The 26,400-nt window shown below is 41.6% G+C and overlaps 1 protein-coding gene and 1 pseudogene across 4 annotated transcripts; both read left to right on the top strand.

Moving 5' to 3' along the window:
- Positions 1-9,172: 9,172 nt before the first annotated feature.
- LOC112627021 (40S ribosomal protein S9-like) lies at positions 9,173-9,873 on the top strand. 4 transcript variants are annotated; one of them, XM_025389402.1, is made up of 2 exons: positions 9,174-9,298; positions 9,422-9,873. In XM_025389402.1, exons 1-2 carry the CDS (start codon positions 9,202-9,204, stop codon positions 9,784-9,786), a joined length of 462 nt encoding a protein of 153 aa, XP_025245187.1. In that variant the 5' UTR covers positions 9,174-9,201; the 3' UTR covers positions 9,787-9,873. The 4 variants fall into 4 exon arrangements, with proteins under 4 accessions (XP_025245184.1, XP_025245187.1, XP_025245186.1 ...); XM_025389401.1 differs by having other exon boundaries at positions 9,174-9,426; positions 9,475-9,873; XM_025389406.1 differs by having other exon boundaries at positions 9,174-9,421; positions 9,609-9,855.
- Positions 9,874-11,658: 1,785 nt separating this feature from the next.
- LOC112626483 lies at positions 11,659-13,391 on the top strand (annotated as a pseudogene).
- Positions 13,392-26,400: the final 13,009 nt, after the last annotated feature.

Genomic DNA, 26,400 nt, shown 5'->3' with positions numbered 1-26,400 from the left:
GTAATCCCAGCTACTTGGGAGGCTGAGGCACGAGAATTGCTTGAACCTGGGAGGTATAGGTTGCGGTGAGCCGAGATCACGCCATTGCACTCCAGCCTGGGCAACAAGAGCAAAACTCCTTCTCAAAAAAAAAAAAAAAAAAAAAGAATCTGTGGACACAAACAGCTGCCAAAAAAATGGAGATGAGGTTGTGATTACTTTCTCACGCTCAGAAAGTGTAGGCATGTTTTGAAATCCTGTCCCTCTTACCTTGTTCTGTATACTATGAGCTAGGCTTGTTCTTTTTTCTTTTTCTTTTTGAGAAAGGGTCTAGTTCTGTTGCCCAGGGTGCATGGAGTGGGGTAATCATAGCTCATTGCAATTTTGAATATTTGGGCTCAAGCCCAAATCCTCCTGCCTCAGCCTCCTGAGTAGCTAGGACTACAGGTGTGCACCACCACACTCAGCTAATTTAATTATTTTTTATAGAAACAGAGTCTCACTATGCTGCCCAGGCCGGTCTTAAACTCCCGGCCTCAAGTGATCCTCCCACCTCAGCCTCCCAAAGTGCTGGGATTTAGACATGAGCCACCACACCCGGCCAGCTTATTCTTTAAAAAAAACAAAACAAAACAAAAAACACTGAGATGGGTTCTAAACAAAGTTATCTGGGGGTCTTTCTAGCAGGGGGTGACCTGGAGTTACATGTTTGCCTCCCGTCTCTAGGCAAGAGCACACACACCTTACTCCAGAGCGAAAGACCCGAGTACGCTGGAGAGAACAGGGGAGTTGTTTGTATCCCTCCATATCCCCTCATGAAAACCGAGTACCGGAAACACTTTTTCTATTTTATAAATGAAGTGTTACCTGATTCTAGAATGACAAATAAAACCAATTGAGATCTTTAAAGAAAATCGTTGTGGGGATGAGATTCTAAATTAAAAAAGGAAAAAAGGAGAGTGCCGCCAGTTGAGTTCCTTGGAAGCAGACTCTGAAACAGAGCAGTGCAGTGGAAGTTTATTAGGGCGTACTCTCAGTATCAGCACCTGTGGAGGGAAAAAGAAAAGCATGACTGGGCAAAGGGGGAAGTGTGACAGTGACTGAAGTCCCAATGAGGCCTTCCTTGATCCCATGGGTAGAATGACCCTTCAGAATTGTCTGTCCCCAGATGGGGTGAAGAGCCCAGGCCCTTATCTTCCCATGTCAACCAGCCATCAGTTGTGAGCAGTCCTGAGAAGGAGGCTATTCTTGAGTAAGGTAACTCTATTCGGTGAAACAATTTTAGCTTTCAGCTGCTGGGGAGACAGATCCATGTGGCATAGAACCCACCAAGCAAAGTAACAAGGACAGAAAAGGAAAAAAAAAAAAAAAGATGCATGTGATTTTTTCAACAAACCAGGGGACAAAATATCCCCCACAAACCTTAGAATATGAGCTGGTGCAACCAAACTGCAGAAGGACCTGTGCAGTATCATCAACAGTGAAGGAGGAGGCACAGAGAAGCCAAAGGCTGAATTTAGAAATCACCAGCAAGTACTCACCTGTGAAAGGAAGGAGCCCACTCAGACTGGAGACCTTGGCTGGTGAAACGGAACAGTCACAGCTGGAGGCGGCTATGCATGTTCTGGTTTTCAGGTGAGTACAGTGGGAGTACTGGAAGGCTTGAGGGAAGCAGGGCAGCCCGGGTCCTCAATGCTCCAGAAAATCTCCAGAGAGAAACCTGAAGCCCTCACTCACTGAGGAAAATCTAAGTGAATAGTGTACAAATAGACCTGAACAGATAGCTTGGAGATGAAGGAGAAAGAAAGTGTAGATACCTGTTGGCAACAGAACAGGAGGGATACATATCCAAGACTATTGGCAAGGTGGCTACACTGGGCAAATATATTTCTTTTTTTTTTTTTTTTTGGAGACAGAGTCTCGCTCCATGCCCCAGACTGGAGTGCAGTGGCATGATCTTGGCTCACTGCAACCTCCATCTCCTGGGTTCAAACAATTCTCCTGCCTCAGCCTCCTGAGTAGCTGGGATTACAGGTGCGTGCCACCACACTAGCTAATTTTTGTATTTTTAGTAGAGACAGGGTTTCACCATGTTGGTCAGACTGGTTTCAAACTCCTGATCTCAGGTGATCTGCCCGCCTCAGCCTCCCAAAGTGCTGAGATTACAGACATGAACCTCTACACTGGCCTGTAATGTAATATTTTTAAATGAACAAAGGAAATTAAGAAAATAATAGGGCCGGGCGCAGTGGCTCAAGCCTGTAATCCCAGCACTTTGGGAGGCCGAGACGGGCGGATCATGAGGTCAGGAGATCGAGACCATCCTGGCTAACACGGTGAAACCCCGTCTCTACTACAAAATACAAAAAAACTAGCCGGGCGACGTGGCGGGCGCCTGTAATCCCAGCTACTCGGGAGGCTGAGACAGGAGAATGGCGTGAACCCGGGAGGCGGAGCTTGCAGTGAGCTGAGATCCGGCCACTGCACTCCAGCCTGGGCGACAGAGCGAGACTCCGTCTCAAAAAAAAAAAAAAAAAAGAAAATAATAGAAGCTATGAAAGAGTGATACAGAGTTAACATTTTAAAGCTCACTCAGAGTGGGTCAGCAGTAAGAAGACATAAAGAGAAAACAGAGCTTAGAAAAGAAAGAAAAGAATTAGAAATAACAGAAAAATGTTTCAGAAATAAAGACTAAACTGGAAGGAACAAAAGAGAGAATAATAAATAGCACTAAAAATTACACACAGTAAACAGAGGATGGAAACGAGAGAAAAGAAAGGAATCAAGGCCTGTCCCAGTGGCTTGTGCCTGTAATCCCAGCACTTTGGGAGGCCAAGGCTGGCAGATCACTTGAGGCCAGGAATTCGAGACCAGCCTAACCAACATAGTGAAACCCTATCTCTACTAAAAATACAAAAAAAAAAAAAATTAGCTGGGCATGGTGGCGCACACCTGTAATCTCAGCTACTCGGGAGTCTGAGGCAGAAGAATCACTTGAACCCAGTGTTTTGATTTAAATTAATTTAGCACCAACTGTTTTGATTTAATTTAATGTAACTTAATTTAGGAGAGCTAAGTAATTAAACATGAGGCCAAAGTACATAAGAAAGTGGCAGTCTTTTATTGCAAATATGCATACACTCTCGGACGAGGTTCTCTGGTCCTCAGGTGTGGGGGGGCCAGGGAAGTCGCGCCGGCGCTCTCGGGTGATGTTCTCCGGTCCACAAATGCGGGGGCCGAAGAAGTCACGCTGGCTCCTGCCAGTGGCAGACTTTTATGCATTGGTACTGGAAGGGGGAGGGCAGTGGGCAGGATAAGGGCGTGATAGGGGCGTCTCCATAGGCGTGGCCGGGTAAGTTTTGATCTCTTCGGATTGACATCACCTGGAGCATACTCGGTTGATCTGCATCTTCCCGCGCACGGGAAAGTTGGTGAGGAAGAACCCGGAAGCAACATGGATTATGCCTTCTTGTTCACCTTCCTCCATCTTGTCCTTTCTCCTTCACCCAAACACCCAGGAGGCAGAGGTTGCAGTGAGCCAAGATCACACCACTGCACTCCAGCCTGGGTGACTCAGCAAGACTCTGTCTCAAAAAAAAAAAAAAAAAAGTAAAGAAAAGAAAAAAGAATCAAATGAAAATTAATGAAGAAATAAGAAAAGGTTTGAGAGAAAGTGATATAGAGGGCAGGCAAACATGATTCAGAATGTCTATAACAGGAGAACTTGAAAAAGAAAGTCAAAGCAATAAAACAAAGCAACTGCTAAGAACTGTAATTCAAGAAAACATTCCTGCCATGTAAGAAGATATATTGAAAGGGCATACCACATAACTGATAAAATTAGCCTGGAATGATTAACACTGAGACATATACTAATAAAAGCATTGAATTTTTCTCCATTGCTCTTAATCACAGGAAGAAAAAAATTACTGAACTTTTTGATCTTTGGGCAGGAACTTAAAAAAAAAGAAAAAAGAAAAGAGGCCGGGCATGGTGGCTCACACCTGTAATCCCAGCACTTTGGGAGGCCAAGTGGGCGGATCACTTGATGTCAGGAGTTTGAGACCAGCCTGGCCAACATGGTGAAAACCCGTCTCTACTAAAAATACAAAAAATTAGCTAGGTATCATGGTGGGCACCTGTAATCCCAGCTACTCAGGAGGCTGAGGCAGGAGAATCGCTTGAACCCAGGAGGCCGAGGTTTCACTGAGCCGAGATCGCACCACTGCACTCCAGCCTGGCCGACAGAGTGAGGCACCATCTCAAAAAAAAAAAAAAAAACAGATTTTCATCAGAGTTTTCAATGGAAACACTTTATGTCAGGAGACAATAAGGTGACATGCTTAAAATATTCAATAAAATGTAAGCCAAGCATTTTTATCCAGCTGAGCTGACCATACAGTACAAAGGCCATGGATAAACTGTGACGAACATGTAAGAACTCAGGAAATATTGTTCCCATGAGATTATTTCTGAGGAATCTACCAGAGAACAAGCTTCAGACATCAGGAAAACCTGGATACGCTTCAAAATGAGGATTAGTGGTAAACATTGAATATATTTAATTGTAACACTGAAAGTAAATATTGAGGAGAAAGGTGACAGAATGGTGTATAATTGTTATATGCGCTGACAATGTAGATAAAGTGCATCTGTGACAAATGGGGGAGGGCTGGGCACAGCGGCTCACGCCTGTAATCCCAGCACTTTGGGAAGCCGAGGTGGGAGGATCACTGGAGGCTAGGAGTTCAAAAACAGCCTGGGCAACATAGCAAGACTCCATCTCTACAAAAATAAATGTGTATAAAAACAAATAGTCAAATGTGATGGCACACACCTGTAGTCCCAGCTACTTGGGAGACTGAGGCAGGAGGATCGTTTGAGCCCAGGGGTTCAAGGCTGCAGTGAGCTGATTCTGCCACTATACTCTAGCTTGGGCAACAGAGTGAGACTCTGTTTCTGGGAAAAAAAAAAAAAAAAAGGGAGGGAGGGAAGAAGGGAGAATATATGAAAAATAGGATAAACTCGTCAATTGCTTTGTGGTTATAAAGAGGAAGTAATAATATATTACTTGACATAGATGTCAGGGAGAGGGAAGGGAAGATGAGGAAGTTGTCACTAGTTAAGAATTTTAATATTTCTCAAATCAGGGAACTAACAGACCATTATCTTTAAGAAGATGGAAAATAGTATTTTGCAAATGTATTATTTTATTTATTTATTTATTTATTGAGATGGAGAATTGCTCTGTCACCCAGACTGGAGTGCAATGGCTCAATCTTGGCTCACTGCAAACTCTGCCTCCCAAGTTCAAGTGATTCTCCTGCCTCAGCCTCTGGAGTAGCTGGGATTACAGGAACCCACCATCATGCCCAGCTAATTTTTGTATTTTTGTAGAGACAGAGTTTCACCATGTTGGCCAGGCTGATCTTGAACTCCTGACCTCTGGTGAGCCACCTACCTCAGCCTCCCAAAGTACTGGGATTACAGGCATGAGCCACTGTGCCCAGCCTGCAAATGTATTATTTTAAATGTAACGGAACAAAATATTAAACTCCCTAAATCCCAAGAGCAATATTTTTTAAAGGGGTAGAGAATGAGAGAGAGAAGATAGATGACCATGTAGTAAAATACTCCATGACTGAAAAAACAAGCACGTGGATTGATTTGTATCTATACTGTAAATGAGGCTAACTCACATATTATATAAAAGTATTTTCAAGTTGTCAGACAAAGCAAAGTCTAGCTCTATGCTATGTATAAGATACACCTAAAACAAAAAAATTAAACAAAGAAATTAAGAACATTTAAAAATAAAAGGAAGGACAAACACATACTAGGCAAAATGTAAAATACAGGCAGAAGTTATGATGCTGATACCTGTCAATATAGAATTGTGACCAAAGGGCATTAAAAAGAAAAAGGAGGACCTTTTTTTTTTTTTTGAGACAGAGTTTCGCTCTTGTTGCCCAGGCTGGAGTGCAAGGTTTAAGTGATTCCCCTGTCTCAGCCTCCTGGGATAACAGGCGCCCACCACTACTCCCAGCTAATTTTTGGTATTTTTAGTAAACATGGTCTTGAACTCCTGACCTCAGGTAATCTGCCCCCACTTAGCATCCCAAAGTGCTGGGATTATAGGCGTGAGCCACCCCGCCCGGCCAGGAGGTCCTTTTCATAATGTTAATGGATAAATGAACAATGGAGATACTACATATATATATAGTACACATATATAATGTATATACATACTCAATAACAACAATTAACTTTCATAAAAACTACAAGAGCTATAGACAAAGTAGAAGCACATTAGCAAGGGAAAATTTTAATACACACTCATTCCAAGACAAATCAAGTGGACAAAAAAGTGAATAAGAATTTAGAAAATCACATCTCTTTGATGCCGTATAGGCGAGCCCCAAAATTGGTGCTTAGCCCAGGAGGGTTCTTGGCTTTCCCCGGGAAAAAATTCAAGGACAAGAAGGTAGTCTTAGACAGCAATTTTTTATTGAATGGTACTGCTCCTCTTGGAGCAAAGCTAATTCATAGGCAGTGTGCCCAAAGTCAGCAACTTATGGGTTGTTGGCAGTTGTATTTATACTCACTTATACCCACTTTTGATTACATGCAAATTAAGGGGTGGACTCATGCCAATTGATGGGGCAGGTTATTTAGAACTTTCTAGGAAAGGGGAGGTAACTTCCAGGTCATTTTCATGGCATTTGTAAGCTGTCATGGCACTAGTATGAATGTCTTATGCTAATGAGAAATGAGGGCAGCTAGGGATCGTTTTAGTCCTCATCTGCTTGTTTCCTTTCTTTCCTTTCTTTCTTCCTTTCCTTCCTTTCCTTCCTTTCCTTCCTTTTCTTCCTTTTCTCTTTTCTTTTCTTTTCTTTTCTTTTCTCTTTCGAGACAGGGTCTCACTCTGTCACCCAGGCTGGAGTGCAGTGGCGCCATCTGAGCTCACTGCAGCCTCCACCTCCCAGGTTCAAGAAATTTTCGGCCGGGCACGGTAGCTCAAGCCTGTAATCCCAGCACTTTGGGAGGCCGAGACGGGCGGATCACGAGGTCAGGAGATCGAGACCAAGACTCCGTCTCAAAAAAAAAAAAAAAAAGAAATTTTCTTGCCTCAGCCTCCCTAGTAGCTGGGAATACAGGCGTCCGCCACCACTCCCAGCTAATTTTTTGTATTTTTGGTGACATTGGGGTTGTGCCCTTTTGCCTAGGCTGATTTTGAACTCCGGGGCTCAAGCAATCCACCCTCCTTGGCCTCCCAAAAAGCAGGGATTACAGGCATGACCCACCCTGCACCTGGGCCCTATTTATTTTCCAAAAGAATTTTATAATCAATTTCTCTGGTTCCAGAAAATTTTAAAACCTGGAACTGTAAATAGAAATCACATTTAGTTTGTAAATTTTAACTTAGAATTGGATTGGTAGATTGGTATCTTCCTGATATTAAATCATCTTTTTATTTATGGTTTTGTTTTTTTTTTTTTTTGAGACTGAGTCTCGCTGTCACCCAGGCTGGAGTGCAGTGGCGCAATCTCGGCTCACTGCAAGCTCCGTTTCCCGGGTTCACGCCATTCTCCGGCCTCAGCCTCCCACGTAGCTGGGACTACAGGCGCCCACCATCACGCTCGGCTAACTTTTTTTGTATTTTTTAATAGAGACGGGGTTTCACAGTGTTAGCCAGGATGGTCTTGATTTCCTGACCTCATGATCCGCCCGCCTTGGCCTTCCAAAGTGCTGGGATTACAGATGTGAGCCACCGCGCCCGCCCTAATTTTTGTATTTTCAGTAGAGACGGGGTTTTCCCATGTTGGCCAGGCCTGTCTCAAAATCCTGACCTCAGGTGATCCGCCTGCCTCAGCCTCCCAAAGTGCTGGGATTACAGGCGTGAGGCACCTCGCCCGGCTTACCATTTTCAGTAGTTCTAAACTTTTTATTTTCCATTTATTGTGGGAATTATTTTAAAATATGTGCATTTTTAAAAACTTCCCAGTGGTAGAAACTTTATTATTATTATCAGTTTCTAGCTTTATTGCATTGTAGTCAGAAAATGCTATTTGTGTTATTTGTATTTGATTGAGGTTTTTTCTTTTGGCCTAAAATATCTACTTTTATGCACATTCCATGTGCACTTCAAAAAGTGTATTTTCCAGTATTGAAATTCCAAGTTTTATATATATTTGTAAGTTTCCATATTGACTGTGATGCTTAGGTCAGTGCTACTCAAAGTAGCCATTCTCCTGTGTCACTGAGTGCATATTTAGACTCCACTGCCTTTTTTTTTTTTTTTTTTTTTTAAAGCATGATTTTCTCTGTGAAAGAAATAATGCATTGATTTATATTTTGGAGCAAGCATCCACCTTGTTGCATCTGGTAGCCACAGTTCATGGACTGGCACCAGTCTGTAACCACAGTTTGACTAGCACTACGATGGAGGAGACCGGCAGGACTATTTCCTGGTCTCCGTGGGATGAAGTGAAAAAACCATCAGAAACTAGCAGATGAGCGGCCAGGCGCTGTGGCTCACGCCTGCAATTCCAGCACTTTGGGAGGCTGAGGCAGGTGGATCACTTAAGCTCAGGAGTTCGGGACCAGCCTGGGTAACATGGTGAAACCCCATCTCTATCTACAAAAAATACAAAAATTATCTAGGTGCGGTGGCGGGCGCCTGTAATCCCAGCTACTTGGGAGGCTGAGGTGGGAGGATTTGCTTGAGCACAGGAGGCAGAGGTTGCAGTGAGCCAAGATCGTGCCACTGCACTCCAGCCTGGGTGATAGAGCAAGACCCCATCTCAAAAATAATAAAAATAAGAATAAATTACGCAGTCTCAGATATTGCTTTATAGCAATCCAAGAATGACCTAACACAAATGGTGTTGGGATGACCGATAATCATGTGGATAAAGGTAAAACTGGATTAATTCTTCGTTCTTTATATTAGGATAAATTCCAAATCGGTCAATATCTAAACATAAAAATAGTAAAGTCATAAAATATTAGAGAAAAACTTCTTAGGTATTCATTGTGAAAAAATATATATAATTTAAAAATTAGAGAAAACTATAGGTTAATTTTTTCACAATCTGGAAATGACGAGGACTTTCCTAACTGTGATTCCATATTCAGATTTAATAAAGGAAAAATGGGTAACTTTGTCTACTTAAATATTCTTAAAATTGTATGTGCGGCAGACGGGTAAGCGGAGCCAACATGCCGGTGGCCCGGAGCTGGGTTTGTCGCAAAACTTACGTGACCCCGCGGAGGCCCTTTGAGAAATCTCGTCTCGACCAAGAGCTGAAGCTGATCGGCGAGTATGGGCTCCGGAACAAACGTGAGGTCTGGAGGGTCAAATTTACCCTGGCCAAGATCCGCAAGGCCGCCCGGGAACTGCTGACGCTTGATGAGAAGGACCCACGGCGTCTGTTCGAAGGCAACGCCCTGCTGCGGCGGCTGGTCCGCATTGGGGTGCCGGATGAGGGCAAGATGAAGCTGGATTACATCCTGGGCCTGAAGATCGAGGATTTCTTAGAGAGACGCCTGCAGACCCAGGTCTTCAAGCTGGGCTTGGCCAAGTCCATCCACCATGCTCGCGTGCTGATCCGCCAGCGCCATATCAGGGTCCGCAAGCAGGTGGTGAATATCCCATCCTTCATTGTCCGCCTGGATTCCCAGAAGCACATCGACTTCTCCCTGCGCTCTCCCTATGGGGGTGGCCGCCCGGGCCGCGTGAAGAGGAAGAACGCCAAGAAGGGCCAGGGTGGGGCCGGGGCTGGAGACGACGAGGAGGAGGATTAAGCCCACCTTTCCCTCCTGGGCTGCTGGATTGTCTAGTTTTCCTGCCAAATAAACAGGATCAGCGCTTTACAAAAAAAAAAAAAAAAATTGTATGTGCAAAATACTGTATGGAAAGTCAAAAGTTAAATAAACAATTGAGACCAAATACTTGTAACTTATATCACAAAATACCAACATCCCTAATATGTAAAATCCTATTCTGACAACCTGTTAGAAAAATGGGGAAATTACAGAAAAACAAATGAAAATGGCTCTTAAATATATGAAAAGATGTTCACTTTGCTCATATTAAGAGAAATAGCAAAAGAGATGCACATTAAAACTAAACGGAGATACCACTGCTCATCTATCAGTTTTGCAAAAATCCCAAACTTGACACTCTGAGTTGGTGGGACAGTGGAGAAATAGGTACTTTCCTGTATTGCTGATGGAGATGTAAATGGTACAACTATGCGGGGGATTTGACAACATCTAGCAACATTACATATGTATTTACTCTGCCCAAGCAACCCTTCTTCCAAGTATCTGCATCTGAGAATACAATGCCAAAACCACAAAAGGATGACTGCTCAAGGCTATTTATTACAGCACATTTTGTAATCATGAAAGACTATAAGCAGTCCACATCTCTATCTGCAGAGAACGGGTGAATAGACAATGAATGGTACATACATGCACTGAACTACTATTCAGCTGCTAAAAAAAAAAAAAATTAAGAATATCTTTATAAGGCCAGGCACGGTGGCTCACGCCTGTAATCCCAGCACTTTGGGAGGCTGAGGTGGGCGGATCATTTGAGGTCAGGAGTTCGAGACCAGCCTGGCCAACATGGTGAAACCCTGTCTCTACTAAAAATACAAACATTAGCCAGGCATCACAATGGGCACCTGTAATTCCAGCTATTTGGGAGGCTGAGGCAGGAGAATTGCTTGAGCCTGGGAGGCGGAGGTTGCAGTGAGTAGAGATAGTGCCTTTGCACTCCAGCCTGGGCAACAGAGCGAGACTCCATCTCAAAAAAAAAAAAAAAAAAAGAATATCTGTATAAATTGTTAGAGAATGAAAATGAGAAAAAGTAACATACAGAAGAGTATTAACAGTATTGCATTTTTTGGTGTATGAATGGAATAAAAATAAAAGCATATGCATATATATTGTCTTCCAGTTTCAAAATTTAAAGGTATTAAAATAAAAACTAATAGAAATAATTACCTATTGGAAAAAGGATAGGGATGTAAGCTATAACTTTCTAACGTGCCTTGTTTTATAGTTTTGATAAAAATATATACAAAATTAAAAATAAATTTTACAAAAAACTGAATGAAAACCCATTGGTCTATCAAGCTGTGTCATAACCACACAGAGAATTCTTTCACCTAATTTTGAAACAGTATAATTGTGTACAGCATACAGTGGGACAGTGTATATAGGCTGTACAATATATAGTGAGATATATCTGAACAAAACAAATATAAAGAAATCTTGCCAGGCACGGTGGCTCACGCCTGTAATCCCAGCACTTTGGGAGGCCGAGGCGGGTGGATCACGAGGTCTGGAGATCGAGACTATCCTGGCTAACACGGTGAAACCCTGTCTCTACTAAAAACACAAAAAAATTAGCCGGGCGCGGTGCCGGGCGCCTGTAGTCCCAGTTACTCAGGAGGCTGAGGCGGGAGAATGACATGAATCTGGGAGGCGGAGCTTGCAGTGAGTCGAGATCGCGCCACTGCACTCCAGCCTGGGTGACAGAGCGAGACTCCGTCTCAAAAGAAAAAAAAAAAGAAATCTTAAGCAGTATTCAGTAGACCTATTGCTGGTAATAATACTGGGATTGGTATCTCAAAAGTATTATATTTATATAAAGGGATAAAGCAAATGCCACCAAGAACCAAGATCTTCAGTATATTTTAGTCCATTTGTGTTGCTATAACAGAATACCACAGACTGGGTAATTTATAAGAAAAAGAAATGTGTGTGATCTGTGACACTCATCCTCCCCCATTCCCCTTACCTCCCCACTCCCGGTTCTCTGACATTCAGACTGAAACTGAATTACCACCCACCAGCGTTCCTGGTTCTCCAGCTTGCAGATGACATATTGTGGGACTTTTTGTCCTCCATAATCACATGAGCCAATTCCCATAATAAATTCCCTCTTATATTTCCATGTATTCTATTGTTTCTGTTTCTTTGGAGAACTCTGAGAAATATAGTATCAGTTTACACGGAGGATAGAGAAATATATTAAATGACATCCCAAGGTTACAAATTCAAGTCCAGGATGTGGGAAATCACAAGTGACAAATTACCCAGTTTCTTCAATGAATGAATGGCATAAAACAAACTAAGTGACACAAGGAATGAAAAAAAAAAAGCCATTCTGTTGATTAAAAGAGACTTAAGAGCAGCAACCATCAGCCCTGTCAAGATGGTGGCTCCTTGGAGCTCAGTGGCTGGGAGGCGGCTAGGTGCTCCTATCAGTACACAGCGAGCATGTGGTGGTGATGGCTTATGCCAAATTATCTGGTGCACGCTTGAAAGTTAATGTTGGGCCAGGCGTGGTGGCTCCCAGCACTTTGGGAAGCCCAGACGGTGGATCACTTGAGCTCAGGAGTTTGAAACTAGCTTGGGCAATATGGCAAAACCCCATCTCTACTAAAAATACAAAAAAATTGCCAGGTGTGGTGGCGTGTGCCAATGGTCCCAGCTATTCTGGAGGCTGAAGTGGGAGGATCCCTTGAGCCCAGGAGGCGGAGGTTGCAGTGAGCAGCGATCGTGACACTGCACTTCAGCCTGTGTGAAAGAGGGAGACTCTACCTCAAAAAAAAAAAAAAAAAAAAGAAAGAAAGAAAGAAAGAAAAAGAAAAGAAAAGAAAAGAAAGTTAATGTCATAGATAGCCACTGGAGAGGTTGAAGGGAAGATATATCAATTTTGACAACTGAAGACAACATTGTTTCTTAGCTGGCAAAAATATTCAACTTTTAAGGAAAACAGAAATATAATGTTTATTGTGAATTTCCAGCCAAACAAAAGGCAGACACACTGGCTTTCACTGCTCTCTTTGAATAGAAGCTGCCTCCTCTAGCGCTTCACGCATTCTGGGTGGAAAGCAACAATTACTTTGCTGTGACAAAGCCATGGTGTTGATTTGCTTCATTGATTCCTTTTCCCTTGGGTTTGATCCTGTCTGGAAAAATGTCTGCAAGAGCACTAATCGGATTCTCCTGACCAGAGGAGAGCCTCTCCTTTACCGCCTGTGAGAAGTGGAATCATGGATATAGAGATGCTAAGACGTGCCTAAATCTTCTGGCAGATAGATGGTAAACATCTCAGCTTTTCCTTGGAGATACGCGTTCTACTGTGGTTACCTATGTGTTTGGTTTCCTTGCACCTCTGCATAAAGTGCACTTTCCTAAAGCTCAGTTACAAGAACATCTGGAATCTCTCTCCAACCTGCATTCCTTTTGCGATGCTATCCTAAATAGTTATTTTAGGCTTAGCGTTGGAGATGGATGACAGTCTTCACCAAAACCCTCAACTTCGTCCTTGGAAACTGCCAACATTCAAATTGACATCAGCAGAGGAAGAAAGTAATTCCTTATGTTAAATTAAATAATAAGTACTCATTAAATATATAGCTTATTTCCAAATAAAATGTTTTTAATTTAAAAATTATAAAAAGACTTTTAAAATATGCTCTTTATTTTAAAAAATGTTTTTAATCTAACTTAATGGTTATTTCAAAATGGGAAGCAAAATTAAAAAAACAATAAATGGAAAATATATATTAAAAGTTGTAAATATGAAAAAATACATATTTTTGAAAATATATTTTTAATTAAAAAAGATTAAAAGTATTTTATATTGGCCAGGTGTGGTGGCTCACACCTGTAATCCCAGCACTTTGGGAGGCCAAGGCAGGTGGATCACGAGGTCAGGAGATCGAGACCATTTTGGCTGACACAGTGAAACCTCGTCTCTACTAAAAATACAAAAATTAGCCTGGTGTGGTGGCAGGTGCCTGTAGTCCCAGCTACTTGGGAGGCTGAGGCATGAGAATGGCATGAACCCAGGAGGCGGAGCTTGCAGTGAGCGGAGATCGCACCACTGCACTCCAGCCTGGGCGACAGAGCAAGACTCCATCTCAAAAAAAAAAAAAAAAAAAAAGTGAAAAAAGTATTTTATATTAAAAAAACTCAGCCTGACATGGTGGCTCATGCTTGCAATCCCAGCACCTTGGGAGGCTGAGACAGGAGGATCACCTGAGGCCAAAAGATCAAGACCAACCCAGGCAACATAGCAAGACCCTGCCTTCATAAAAAATAAAAAGTAAAAAATAAATTAGCCAGGCATGGTGGGGCACACCTGCAGTCCTAGACACACAGGAGGCTGAGGCAGGAGGATTATTTGAGCCATTGACACTGCAATGAGCTATGATTATGCCACTGCACTCCAGCCTGAGCAATAGAGCGAAACCCTGTCTCTGAATAAAAAGGAAAAAAAAATTGTATACACTATATTTTTGTCCTAAAATAACTAGTTATTAAAATATATATATATATACAGGTGGCCGGGCACCGTGGCTCACACCTGTAATCCCAGCACTTTGGGAGGCCAAGGTAGGCAAATCACTTGAGGCCAGGTGTTCCAGACCAGCCTGGCCAACATGGTGAAACCCCATCTCTACTAAAAATACAAAAAATTATATGGCTAAGGCAGGAGAATCGCTTGAATCCAGGAGGCAGAGATTGTGGTGAGCCAAGATCATCACACCACTGCACTCCAGCCTGTCTCAAAAAAAAAAAAAAGACCGGGCATGGTGGCTCACGCCTGTAATCCCAGCACTTTGGGAGACCTAGGTGGGCAGATCACCTGAGGTTGGGAGCTCTAGACCAGCCTGGTCAGCATGGTGAAACCCCGTCTCCACTAAAAATACAAAAATTAGCCAGGGATGGTGGCAGGCGCCTGTAATCCCAGCTACTCGGGAAGCTGAGGCAGGAGAATTGCTTGAACCCGGGAGGCAGAGGTTGCAGTGAGCAGAGATAGTGCCATTGCACTCCGGGCTGGGCGACAGAGCGAGACTCCATCTCAAAAAAATAAAAAAAATAATAATAATGAAAATACACACACACACAGAGTCATCCCTTGGTGTACACAGGGAGATTGGTTCTAGGACCCCCACGTATACCAAAATCGATGCATATTCAAGTCCCTCAGTCTGCCCTGCAGAACCTGCATATACAATAAGTTGGCTCTCCATATACAAGGGGTTCATATCCCATTAATACTGCAGTTTTGATCCATGTTTGGTTGAAAAAAATTAATATGTAAGTAGATTTGCACAGTTCAAACCTCTGTTGTTCAACGATCAACCATAAATAAAGCAAGACAAAAAGTCCAAACATGTCATCAATGATCTAAGAAAGTCACAATAAGGTTCATTTTAAAATTTTATTTTAAAAGTTTGTGCATAATCAAATTGACTAATTAAAAAAATTATTTATCTCTCTAAAAATTAAACTTCAATGCTAAAACTACATTAATACAAAACAAAAAAAAATTGGTCCCCTATGTTAAAACAATAAGATTTTCTTAAAATATTAATTTACACTTAATAAAATTACTACCAGTGGCCAGGTGAGGTGACTCATGCCTGTAATCCCAGTACTTTGGGAGAGCGAGGTAGGTGGATCGCCTGAGGTCAGGAGTTCGAGACCAGCCTGACCAACGTTGTGAAACCCCCCAACTCTGTAAAAATACAAAAATTAACCAGGTGTGGTGGTGCACACCTGTAATCCCAGTTACTCAGGAGGCTAATGCAGGAGAATTGCTTGAACCCAGGAGGCGGAGGTTGCAATGAGCCAAAATTGTGCCACCATACTCCAGCCTGGGCTACAAGAGCAACTCTTTCTCAAAAAAGAAAAAAAAAAAAAAAAAGAATGATGTTGGTCTCATAGAATGAGTTAGGGAGAAGTCCCGTCTCCTCAATTTTTTGGGAAACTTTTGATAGGAATGGTACCAGTTCTTCTTTATACATCCAGTAGAATTCAGTCATGAATATATCTGGTCCTGGACTTTTTCCACTTGGTAGGCTTTTTATTACTTAATTTCAGAACTCATTACTGGCATGTTCAGGGTTTCTGTTTCTTCCTAGTTCAATCCTGGGAGGTTGTATGTTTCCAGGAATTTTTTTATTTCTTGTAGGTTTTCTAGTTTGTGTGAATAGAGGTGTCCATAATAGTGTCTGATAGTTTTTTGTATTTTTGTGAGGTCAGTAGCAATGTCCCCTTTGTCATTTCTAATTATGTTTATTTGGGTCTTCTCTCTTTTTCTCTTTATTAGTCTAGCTCATGATCTATTAATCTTACTATTCTTTCCAATAACAAACTTCTGGATTCATTTATTTTTATTTTATTTTATTTTTTGCATCTCAATTTCATTCAGTCCAGCTCTGATTTTGGTTATTTCTTGTCTTCTGCTGACTTTGGGGTTGGTTTGCTCCTATTTTTCTAGTTCCTCTGTGTGTAATGTTAGGTTGGTAATTTGAGATCTTTATAACTTTTTGATCTGGGCATTTAGAACTATAAGCTTTCCTTTTAACATTGCTTTAGCTGTGCCCCAGAAATTCTGCTTTGTTGTATCCTTGTTCTCATTAGTTTCAAAGAATTTCTTGATTTCTGTGATAATGTCATTGTTTACCCAAAAACCATTCAGGAGCAGGTTGTTTAATTTTCCTGCAATTGTATGGTTTCGGGCAAAAAAAAACTCTCATCAAATTTTAACCATGGCTATTATAAGACTTTTTTTAATCCACAGATATTATTTTAAATTCTTTCCTAAAAACATTTGCCATCAGCTATAAGATTACTTTTCACTAAAAAGGCCTCTAGCAGATACTCTTAGACACACATTTCTGATAACTTTAAAATCAATCAACTAAATGAAAATTATTAAAACTCTAATAAAAAACTAATAGGTTCATGGCCGGGCGCGGTGGCTCAAGCCTGTAATCCCAGCACTTTGGGAGGCCGAGACGGGCGGATCACGAGGTCAGGAGATCGAGACCATCCTGGCTAACATGGTGAAACCCCGTCTCTACTAAAACATACAAAAAACTAGCCGGGTGAGGTGGCGGGCGCCTGTAGTCCCAGCTACTTGGGAGGCTGAGGCAGGAGAATGGCGTAAACCCGGGAGGCGGAGCTTGCAGTGAGCTGAGATCCGGCCACTGCACTCCAGCCTGGGCGACAGAGCGAGACTCCATCTCAAAAAAAAAAAAACCAAAAAAACAAAAAAAAACACAAAAAACTAATAGGTTCATAAAAACTACTAAACAAGATCAAACAAAACAAAAGGTTAACTAATTTAAAAAATAAAAGCAATGTTTTATAACTGTTATTTAAGATACTGTTAGTTCTGACTGAGCATGGTGGCCCATCCCTATAATTCTAGCACTTTGGAAAGCCAAGGTGGGAGAACTGCTTGAGCCTGGGAGTTGGAGACCTGCCTGGGCAACATAATGAGACCTTGTCTCTATCACTTTTTAAACAATTATAAAATAAAATACTGTTACTTCTTTAAGTAGTGCTTTAAGTACTGTTTCCTTTTCCATTAAACAATTTTCAACTGGACATGGTGGCTCACACCTGTAATCCCAACATTTTGGGAGGTCAAGGCAGGAGTGTCACTTGAAGCCAGGTGTTCAAGACCACCAGCCTAGGTGACAAAGTGAGACCCCCATGTCTACAACAAATTTTTTTAAATGTGTCAAGTGTGGTGGCGTATGCCTGTAGTCCCCACTTGGGAGGCTGAGGCAGGAGGATTGCTTGAATTTAGGAGTTCAGAGGCTGCAATGGAGCTATGAATGCATCACTGCACTCCAGCCTGGGCAGCAAAGTAAGACCCCATTTCTATAAAATAAAAAATAAAAATAAAGAAAATTTTCTCTCATATGCTATCTATAGTTTACAGTAATAGCCTGAGCAAAATAGCGAGACCTCGTCTCCACTAAAAATTAAAAAAAAACTAGCCAGGCATGGTGGCACGTGCCCTGTGGTCCCAGCTACTCAGGAGGCTAAGGTGGATGGATCGCTTGAGCCTGGGAGATTGAGGCTGCAGTGAGCTTGATAGTGCCACTGTACTCCAGCCTTGGTGACAGAGTGAGACCCTGTCTCGAAAATAATAATGTTAATAATTTAATAAAATATACTTTTATAAACAAAGATAAAAAACATTTGCTTTTTCTTCCTACTTAATTTCTTAAAAAATTCAAAAACTGGCCGGGCGCAGTGGCTCACGCCTGTAATCCCAGCACTTTGGGAGGCCGAGGCGGGCGGATCACAAGGTCAGGAGATCGAGACCACGGTGAAACCCCGTCTCTACTAAAAATACAAAAAATGAGCCGGGCGCAGTGGCGGGCGCCTGTAGTCCCAGCTACTCAGGAGGCTGGGGAAGGAGAATGGCGTGAACCCAGGAGGCAGAGCTTGCAGTGAGCCAGGATCGCGCCACTGCACTCCAGCTTGGGCGACAGAGCAAGACTCCATCTCAAAAAAAAAAAAAAAAAATTCAAAAACTATTTGTATTATTTTTATAACAACATAATTATTTACACAAATTCAATTAAAATCTACTCTATAAAAAATACAATTAAAATATTAGTTATATTGCTAAGATTTTGACTAAACTGTCATATTTTTAAATGCACATAAAATGTTTAACTTCAAGAGTTCTCAATCTTACAATAAATAAATAAAAATGGTTACTTTCTTTTTTTTTTTTTTTTTTTGAGGCAGAGTCTCACTCTCTTGCCCAGGCTGGAGTGCAGTGGCCAGATCTCAGCTCACTGCAAGCTCCGCCTCCCGGGTTTACGCCATTCTCCTGCCTCGGCCTCCCGAGTAGCTGGGACTACAGGCGCCCGCCACCTCGCCCGGCTGGTTTTTTGTATTTTTTTAGTAGAGACGGGGTTTCACCGTGTTAGCCAGGATGGTCTCGATCTCCTGACCTCGTGATCCGCCCGTCTCGGCCTCCCAAAGTGCTGGGATTACAGGCTTGAGCCACCGCGCCCGGCTAAAAATGGTTACTTTCTTACAGGCTCAAAAACCATAAGACTATAAAAAAAATCTAAAATCTGCTTTGATTTGGTTTCCCAGCCTCAAAAAAGTTTACAAATCTGAGATTTCTATGTAATCAACTTTTTAAAAAATTATGTTTCTAAAAAATCTGTAAAACACCTATTGTTAGACTATAACCCCTTACATTATTTTCAAATTCCTTTTCTCTACCTGTACACTATACTAAATCTTAAATTTTTCCAATTTCCTCCAAAATTTGGCTACAACTCCCCAATGAAAAACAAAAAATACTCTGTTTCTAAACGAAAACGAAATAACTTTTAAAAACCAAGTCTCATGCCACACAAAACATTCACCAAACCACCCAATGTCATGACATTAAAACTGCAACCCCCAGAAAAAATTAATGGTTTTTACTTGTGGAAGAAAGTCTTGGAAAAAAAAAAAAAAAAAAGTTAATGTTTTCATGTTATAGACAACTTTTTCCAAGATATCAAAGCAAGAGTCTATATCATAATAAAACTTTTATCCCTCTTAATGCCTACCTTTTTCATTGAACAAAAAGATATAATTAAAATTTCACAATCAATAACTTCTACTAGCAACATAAAAGCTAACATAGGCCAGGCGTGGTGGCTCATGCCAGTAATCCTAGTGCTTTGGGAGGTCAAAGTAAGAGGATCACTTGAGGCCAGGAGTTTGAGACCAGCCTGGTCAACATAATGAAACCTTGTCTCTACAAAAAAGAAAAAAAATGAGCCAGGCTTCGTGGTGCAGGCCTGTAGTTCCAGCTACTCAGGAGGCTGAGGCGGGAAGATCCCTGGAGCTCAGGAGTTCAAGGCTACAGTGAGCTATGATGGCACCACTAGACCCCAGCCTGGATGACAGAGCAAGACCCTGTCTCTTGACCAAAAAAAAGGAAAAGAAAAAAAAGAAGAACTTTAAAGAATCCTTTAATATCCATTAGTTAAAATTGTAAAAGGCTAGAGTGGTAGGTGCAGTGACTGACACCTGTAATCCCAGCACTTTGGAAGGATGAGCTGGGAGGGTTGCTTGAGCCTAACAGCTCAAGACCAGCCAGGGCAACATAGGAAGACTCCATTTCTACAAACAAACAAACAAACAAACGAACAAAAAAGGTAGGTGTGGTGGCACGCACCTGTAGTCCCAGCTACTCGCAAGGTTGAGGTGGGAAGATGGCTTGAACCTGGGAGATCAAGGCCGTAGTTAGCATGACCCAGCCTGAGTGACAGAGAAAGATCCTGTTTCAAAATTTAATTTAATTTAATTTAAATTTAAAATAAATAAATTTTAAAAGTCTATACTATTACTAATATTACATGCTATACCTAAATAAATTATTCTAAAAAAGTTAAGATCCACTCATAGAAAATTAACAAAACAGGTCATATAATTACAACAAGTGTAACTGAATTCCCTATGGTCATTTAATTTATTCAGTTGGTAGTCTTTAAGTCTCAGTTCATGGCCCAAAACCATTATACAAACTAAAATTGTCATATTGCTAATAATTTATTCTAATTTTCGCTTTTAAAACTTTGTAACTACTGCTTGTTAAATTTTCACAAAAATACAGCTCTTAACAAAATAATGGGCCGGGCGCGGTGGCTCAAGCCTGTAATCCCAGCACTTTGGGAGGCCGAGACGGGCGGATCACGAGGTCAGGAGATCGAGACCATCCTGGCTAACACGGTGAAACCCCGTCTCTATTAAGAAATACAAAAAAAAACTAGCCGGGCGAGGTGGCGGGCGCCTGTAGTCCCAGCTACTCGGGAGGCTGAGGCCGGAGAATGGCGTGAACCCGGGAGGCGGAGCTTGCAGTGAGCTGAGATCCGGCCACTGCACTCCAGCCTGGGCGACAGAGCGAGACTCCGTCTCAAAAAAAAAAAAAAAACAACAACAAAAAACAAAACAAACAAACAAAAAAAACAAAATAATGCTGCCCCAAAACTTTAAAATAAGAACAAAAGACTGAAAAACAAACAAAATCAAACTAAATAATACACACTAAATAAACAGCCTAAGGGCCATTTTCTTCAAACTCCATTGTTACTCAAATGTGACTAAAATCGTTTTGACGCTGACTCTCAATGGCAAATTATTCCCCGCAACAAGAGATGAGACCAACAACCAAGACAGGTTAATCCTGACACCGAAGGACATCAGAGCCTAACTACAAAGTAATTGATTAGTAATACTTTCAAAAAAAGATGTGGGCCAGGCGCAGTGGCTCATGTCTGTAATCCCAGTACTTTGGGAGACCAAGGCAGGTGGCTCGCTTGAGCCCAGGAGTTCGAGACCAGTCTGGGCGACATGTCAAGACCTCTGTCTTTTTGTCCTTTTTTAAAAAATTAATTATTTAAAAAAATTTTTAATCAAAATACATAAAAGTTGTCAAAATCATAATAAAATCAGGAATATTTTAAAAATGATAACAAATTGACTGGGTGCGGTGGCTCCAGCCTTAATTCCAGCACTTTGGGAGGCTGAGGTGGGCAGGTTGCTTGAGCTGAGGAGTTCAAGACCAGCTTGGGCAAAATGGCAAGACCTTGTCTCTACAAAAAATTTTAAAAGTAGCCAGGTGTGGTGGTGTGCACCTGTAGTCCCAACCAGTTGGGAGGCTGAGGTGGGAGGATCACTTGAGCCCAGAAAGTTGAGGCTGCAGTGAACTAGGTTCATACCACCACACTCCAACCTGGGTGACAGAGCAAGACACTCAAAAAAAAGAAAACAACCCATAAGACTTAAGTGATAAAGTGAGAGTTCTCATACTTGCATGCCTAATAACAGAAACTATCACAAAACACTACAAAAACTACAACCTTACACAGACTCACAATTTTATACACACAAAAACAATACTTCTCCATGGACACTTGCCCAACAACTGCAAATGGTGTCACTCTTGTTATTTATCTTTATAGCCAAAGATAATTATTTCAAAACAATTGTACAAATCCTCATTTTTTTCTTTAAAAATTTTTGTCTTCCTTTACCTCCATAAATATACACATGGCTTCACACAATACAGTGTCTTATAGTTATACTATAATGTATTACTATTACAACTCTAGTCCCATATAAATATCTTTTTCTTTTAAAAAGCCTCTCTGTTTGTTATTTAAACTGCGACAAGAGTTGTCACCATCAGCATGCTTTGTGCCCAAACCTTTACCTCAAGTCACATGATTATTGCAGTAATTTCTTACACTAAGTATGTGAGGTCAAAAAGGAAATGTTTTTAAAAAGTATGAAGAAGACTAAAAAGGAACTTTCTATACTATATATATATATTTTTTTTAACTAGAAAGTTTGCATTCCAACTTAGATTAAATAATGTCAAAGTGAACTCTAAATGAACTTGGAAAAAAGAAAACATATTGTGCTGTATATGTTTTTTAAAAGAAGAAAGCCTGCTTTAATCTTGGCAGACTTTTGCCTTTGGTTTACATGTTGCTGACCAAAAGACACAATTCTGTTCTGAATGTGTGTTCAATTTATTCAAGTTAATTTACTGAATTTGTCAGTTTTTTTAGCCCAATCTGAATGTTTTTTTTTTTTTTTTTTTGAGACTGAGTCTGGCTCTGTCGCCCAGGCTGGAGTGCAGTGGCCAGATCTCAGCTCACTGCAAGCTCCGCCTCCCGGGTTTACGCCATTCTCCTGCCTCAGCCTCCGAAGTAGCTGGGACCACAGGCGCCCGCCACCTCGCCCGGCTAGTTTTTTTTTGTATTTTTTAGTAGAGACGGGGTTTCACCGTGTTAGCCAGGATGGTCTCGATCTCCTGACCTTGTGATCCGCCCGTCTCAGCCTCCCAAAGTGCTGGGATTACAGGCTTGAGCCACCGCGCCCGGCCAATCTGAATGTTTAATCTGCACCTCTTTGGCTAAGGCCTTTTCTTCTGTTTAGAAATCTGATTTCTGGGATGGGTGCGGTGGCTCATGCCTGTAATCCCAGCACTTTGGGAGGCCGAGGCAGGCAGATCACTTGAGGTCAGTAGTTCGAGACCAGTATGGCCAACATGGTGAAACCCGGTCTCTACTGAAAATACAAAAATTAGCTGGACGCAGTGGCGCATGCCTGTATTCCCAGCTACTTGGGAGGCTGAGACAGGAGAATCTCTTGAACCTGGGAGGTGGAGGTTGCAGTGAGCTGAGATCACATCACTGCACTCCAGCCTGGGCGATAGACCAAGACTGCCTCTCAAAAAAAAAAAGAAAAGAAAAGAAATCTGATTTCTGTTTTAGAAACTAGGAAAAATATTAATTATTTCAATAGAAAAGCCTGTATTTAACTTGAGAGAGAGAGACAGAGAAAGACAGAGAGAGAGAGAGAGATAAGAGACTTATCAATCGAATGAAATATGTAGTCTTGTTTAAGTCCTGATTTAAATAAACCACTTTCAAAAGACATTTAGGGACAATTAGGGAAATTGAACACGGACCGGTCATTATACTAGGGATGTGAAAGGAAAATAAATCTTGGATCCCAAAATCACTATGCTAAAGGGAAAAGTCATGCTGGGGACTGCTTAGGACAAACCTGCCTCCCACTCTATTCAGTCATCCCTCTGCTCACTGAGATAAATGCATATCTGATTGCCTACTGTGGAGAGGTTAATCAGAAACTCAAAAGAATGTAACTGTGTCTCTCACCTACTTATGGCCTGGAAACCCCCTCCCCTCCTCCCCTCTTTGAGTTGTCCCACCTTTCCAGACTGAACCAATATGCAACTTACATATATTGATTGATGTCTCATGTCTCCCTAAAATGTATAAAACCAAGCTGCGTCCTGACCACCTTAGGCACATGTCATCAGGACCTCCTGAGACTGTGTCATGGGTGTGCCTTCTTAACTTTGGCAAAATAACCTTCTTAAATTGACAAGGACCTGTCTCAGATATTTTGTGTTCACATTTGGCAACCACAAGGGACCCCGAGTGGAGGTGGCCCTGACCTTTGATAATTCTCCTGCCGGTGCTTGGTAACAGCCTGAGCTGTATCTTTATGGCTCCAACCTGTAGGACAATTTGCTGAGGCCTGGAAGCTCCCTGCCCTCCAGAGAATCCCAAACAGCTGAAGTTTATTTCGCTGTACACTCCCTTTTCTGGATTTTTTACTTGCTTCCAACAGGGAAGGCAGGTAACTCCTTTCTGGAGTTTGAGCTCGCTTCCAACAGGGAAGGTGGGTGTCACAGGCATCCGTGTGAAGAGGCCACCAAACAGGCTTTGTGTGAGCATTAAAGCTTTTTAATCACCTGTTTGCAGGTGGGCAGAGGTGATTAAAAAGCTTTATTGCTCACACAAGGCCTGTTTGGTGGTCTCTTCACACGGATGCGCATGACAGTGGGTTTGAGTTTTTTTCCTGAATTGGGGTTTTGTCTAGGCTGAAATGAAGATTAACAACCAGCTGGTCTTCATTTCCCATTATCATTAGAGTACTCGGTAATCCTTTGCAGTAATCCTCTGTTTGTTTTGCTTAACTGCTTTGTTGTTGCTGTTGTTTATTTCTGTTTTTGTTATTGTTTCCGTCTTTTTCCCATTGGGTTTGACCAACTCTATTCAAATTGATCAAATCTGAAGAAAAGTTCCAGATTACGGGGAACAAGTCCCCTGAAGTGGCTAAATTCTTGCCAAAAAAAGAAGGTGGGGGGTAGAGAAAAACAGCCAGCAAAAGGGGAAAAAAAAGGAAAGATTTTTTATTTTGACTGCTTTAAGGGGCTTTATTTACATAACAAAGCCACCTTTTTACCAGCCAAACCAAACAAAGAGCATGGCGGTTGCCCCAGGGTGCAGTGCCCTCACTGTGGTCCAGCCTTCTTTTGTTTTCCTTTTCACCACAACAGCCTAGGTTTGGTTCCTAATTATGTGCTTTCTGGTTTGATACTTGTTACTTCTGAAATATCAGCAATTTGTCCTAGATAAAATATGGTAACGAGATTTAAAAAGACTTTTTAAAGGAGCTCAAAAGTCAGCTTAATTAAAAGCTAACATTCAATATGTGTGTTTGTATTAAAAGGCTTTTTATTTTCTTTATCTCCTACGACCTTGTCTTTTTCTTGAGCAAAAGTGTTTTTTTCAGGTTGGGTGCTCACGCCTGTAATCCCAGCACTTTGGGAGTCCCAGGCAGGCAGATCACCTGAAGTCAGGAGTTCGAGACCAGCCTGGCGAACATGGTGAAACTCCGTCTCTACTAAAAATACAAAAAAATTAGCCGGGCATGGTGGTGTGTGCCTGCAATCCCAGCTACTCGGGAGGCTGAGGCAAGGGAATTGTTTGAACCCAGGAGGCAGAGATTGCAGTGAGCTGAGATCGCTTTCCATCTCAAAAAAAAAAAAAGTTTTTTTCTTCTCAGTTGACTGATTTCTGTTTCCTTCATCTACTTCTGCTGTCTCTACTTCCTCTTGCCACCTTCTGCTGCATGAGGAAACTAAAATAGTTTATAATAGCCTGGGATTCCTTAAAGAAAATGGAGAAGGACCAGACTTTCTTTTGGGGAGTTACCTCTGTTTTTTCTTATGGAACCCCAAGAATGTAAACAGACAAGTTTGTCTCAGGTCTTAAACTGCCTGCTTTTTTTTTTTTTTTTTTTTTTTACTAAAATAGTTATTACAGCAGAGGCTATTCTTGGGTTTTTATGGAAGAGTGTAATTTACTTACTTATTATTTATTCATTTACTTATTTGAGACCAAGTCTCACTCTGTCACCCAGGCTGGAGTGCGGTGGTGTGATCTCAGCTCACTGCAACCTCCGCCTCCCAGGTTCAAGTGATTCTCATGCTTCAGCCTCCTGAGTAGCTGGGATTATAGAAGCATGCCACCACACCCAGCTAATTTTTGTATTTTTAGTAGAGACAGGGTTTTACCATGATAGCCAGGCTGGTCTCAAACTCCTGATTTCAGGTGATCTGCCCACCTCAGCCTCCCAAAGTGCTGGGATTACAGGTGCGAGCCACCATGCCCAGCCAACGAAGAGTGTAATTTAGACACTTAGAAGTGTCTTCATTTAAAAAAAATTTTTTTGTTTGTTTTTAAGTGCACGGTAAAAGCATCCTATAGTCTAGCTTCATGCTAATTATTTCTTTTTGGAGACCCAGAATTCAGTGTGGGCTCTGCCCAGAGCTCTGGGATCCACTTAAATATCAGTAGTTCCTATCTAAATAAAATTGGTCTCCTTATACAATCCTATGATACATTTCTATAATTTTATGTTTGATTTGGTATCCATCTTTAATCTCCCTCTACCACCACCAGATTCTCTCTCTCTACTTGGAGATGTAAATTTTGCTATCTGATTTTTTTTTTAACCTAGGAGTTCCTTTAATATGCAAATTTAGGGCTATCTAGGGGATGATTGCCTAGGGTAATAAAATAGGTTATCAAGAAATTGAAAGTCTAAAATAGGAGAAAAAAATAGAGGACTTATGAATCTGTAAGATCGACTTCTATCTAGTGTCTAATATATCTATGTATGTATGTGTCATGCATATGATATTTTAGTACTAACAATGTATAAAAGAGTTCTAATTAA

Source organism: Theropithecus gelada, chromosome 1 (assembly GCF_003255815.1).
Source record: "Theropithecus gelada isolate Dixy chromosome 1, Tgel_1.0, whole genome shotgun sequence".
In the NCBI taxonomy this organism is placed as follows: Eukaryota; Metazoa; Chordata; class Mammalia; order Primates; family Cercopithecidae; genus Theropithecus; species Theropithecus gelada.
Note: the sequence above shows the minus strand (reverse complement) of the source record. Positions and strands in the feature narration are given on the sequence as shown.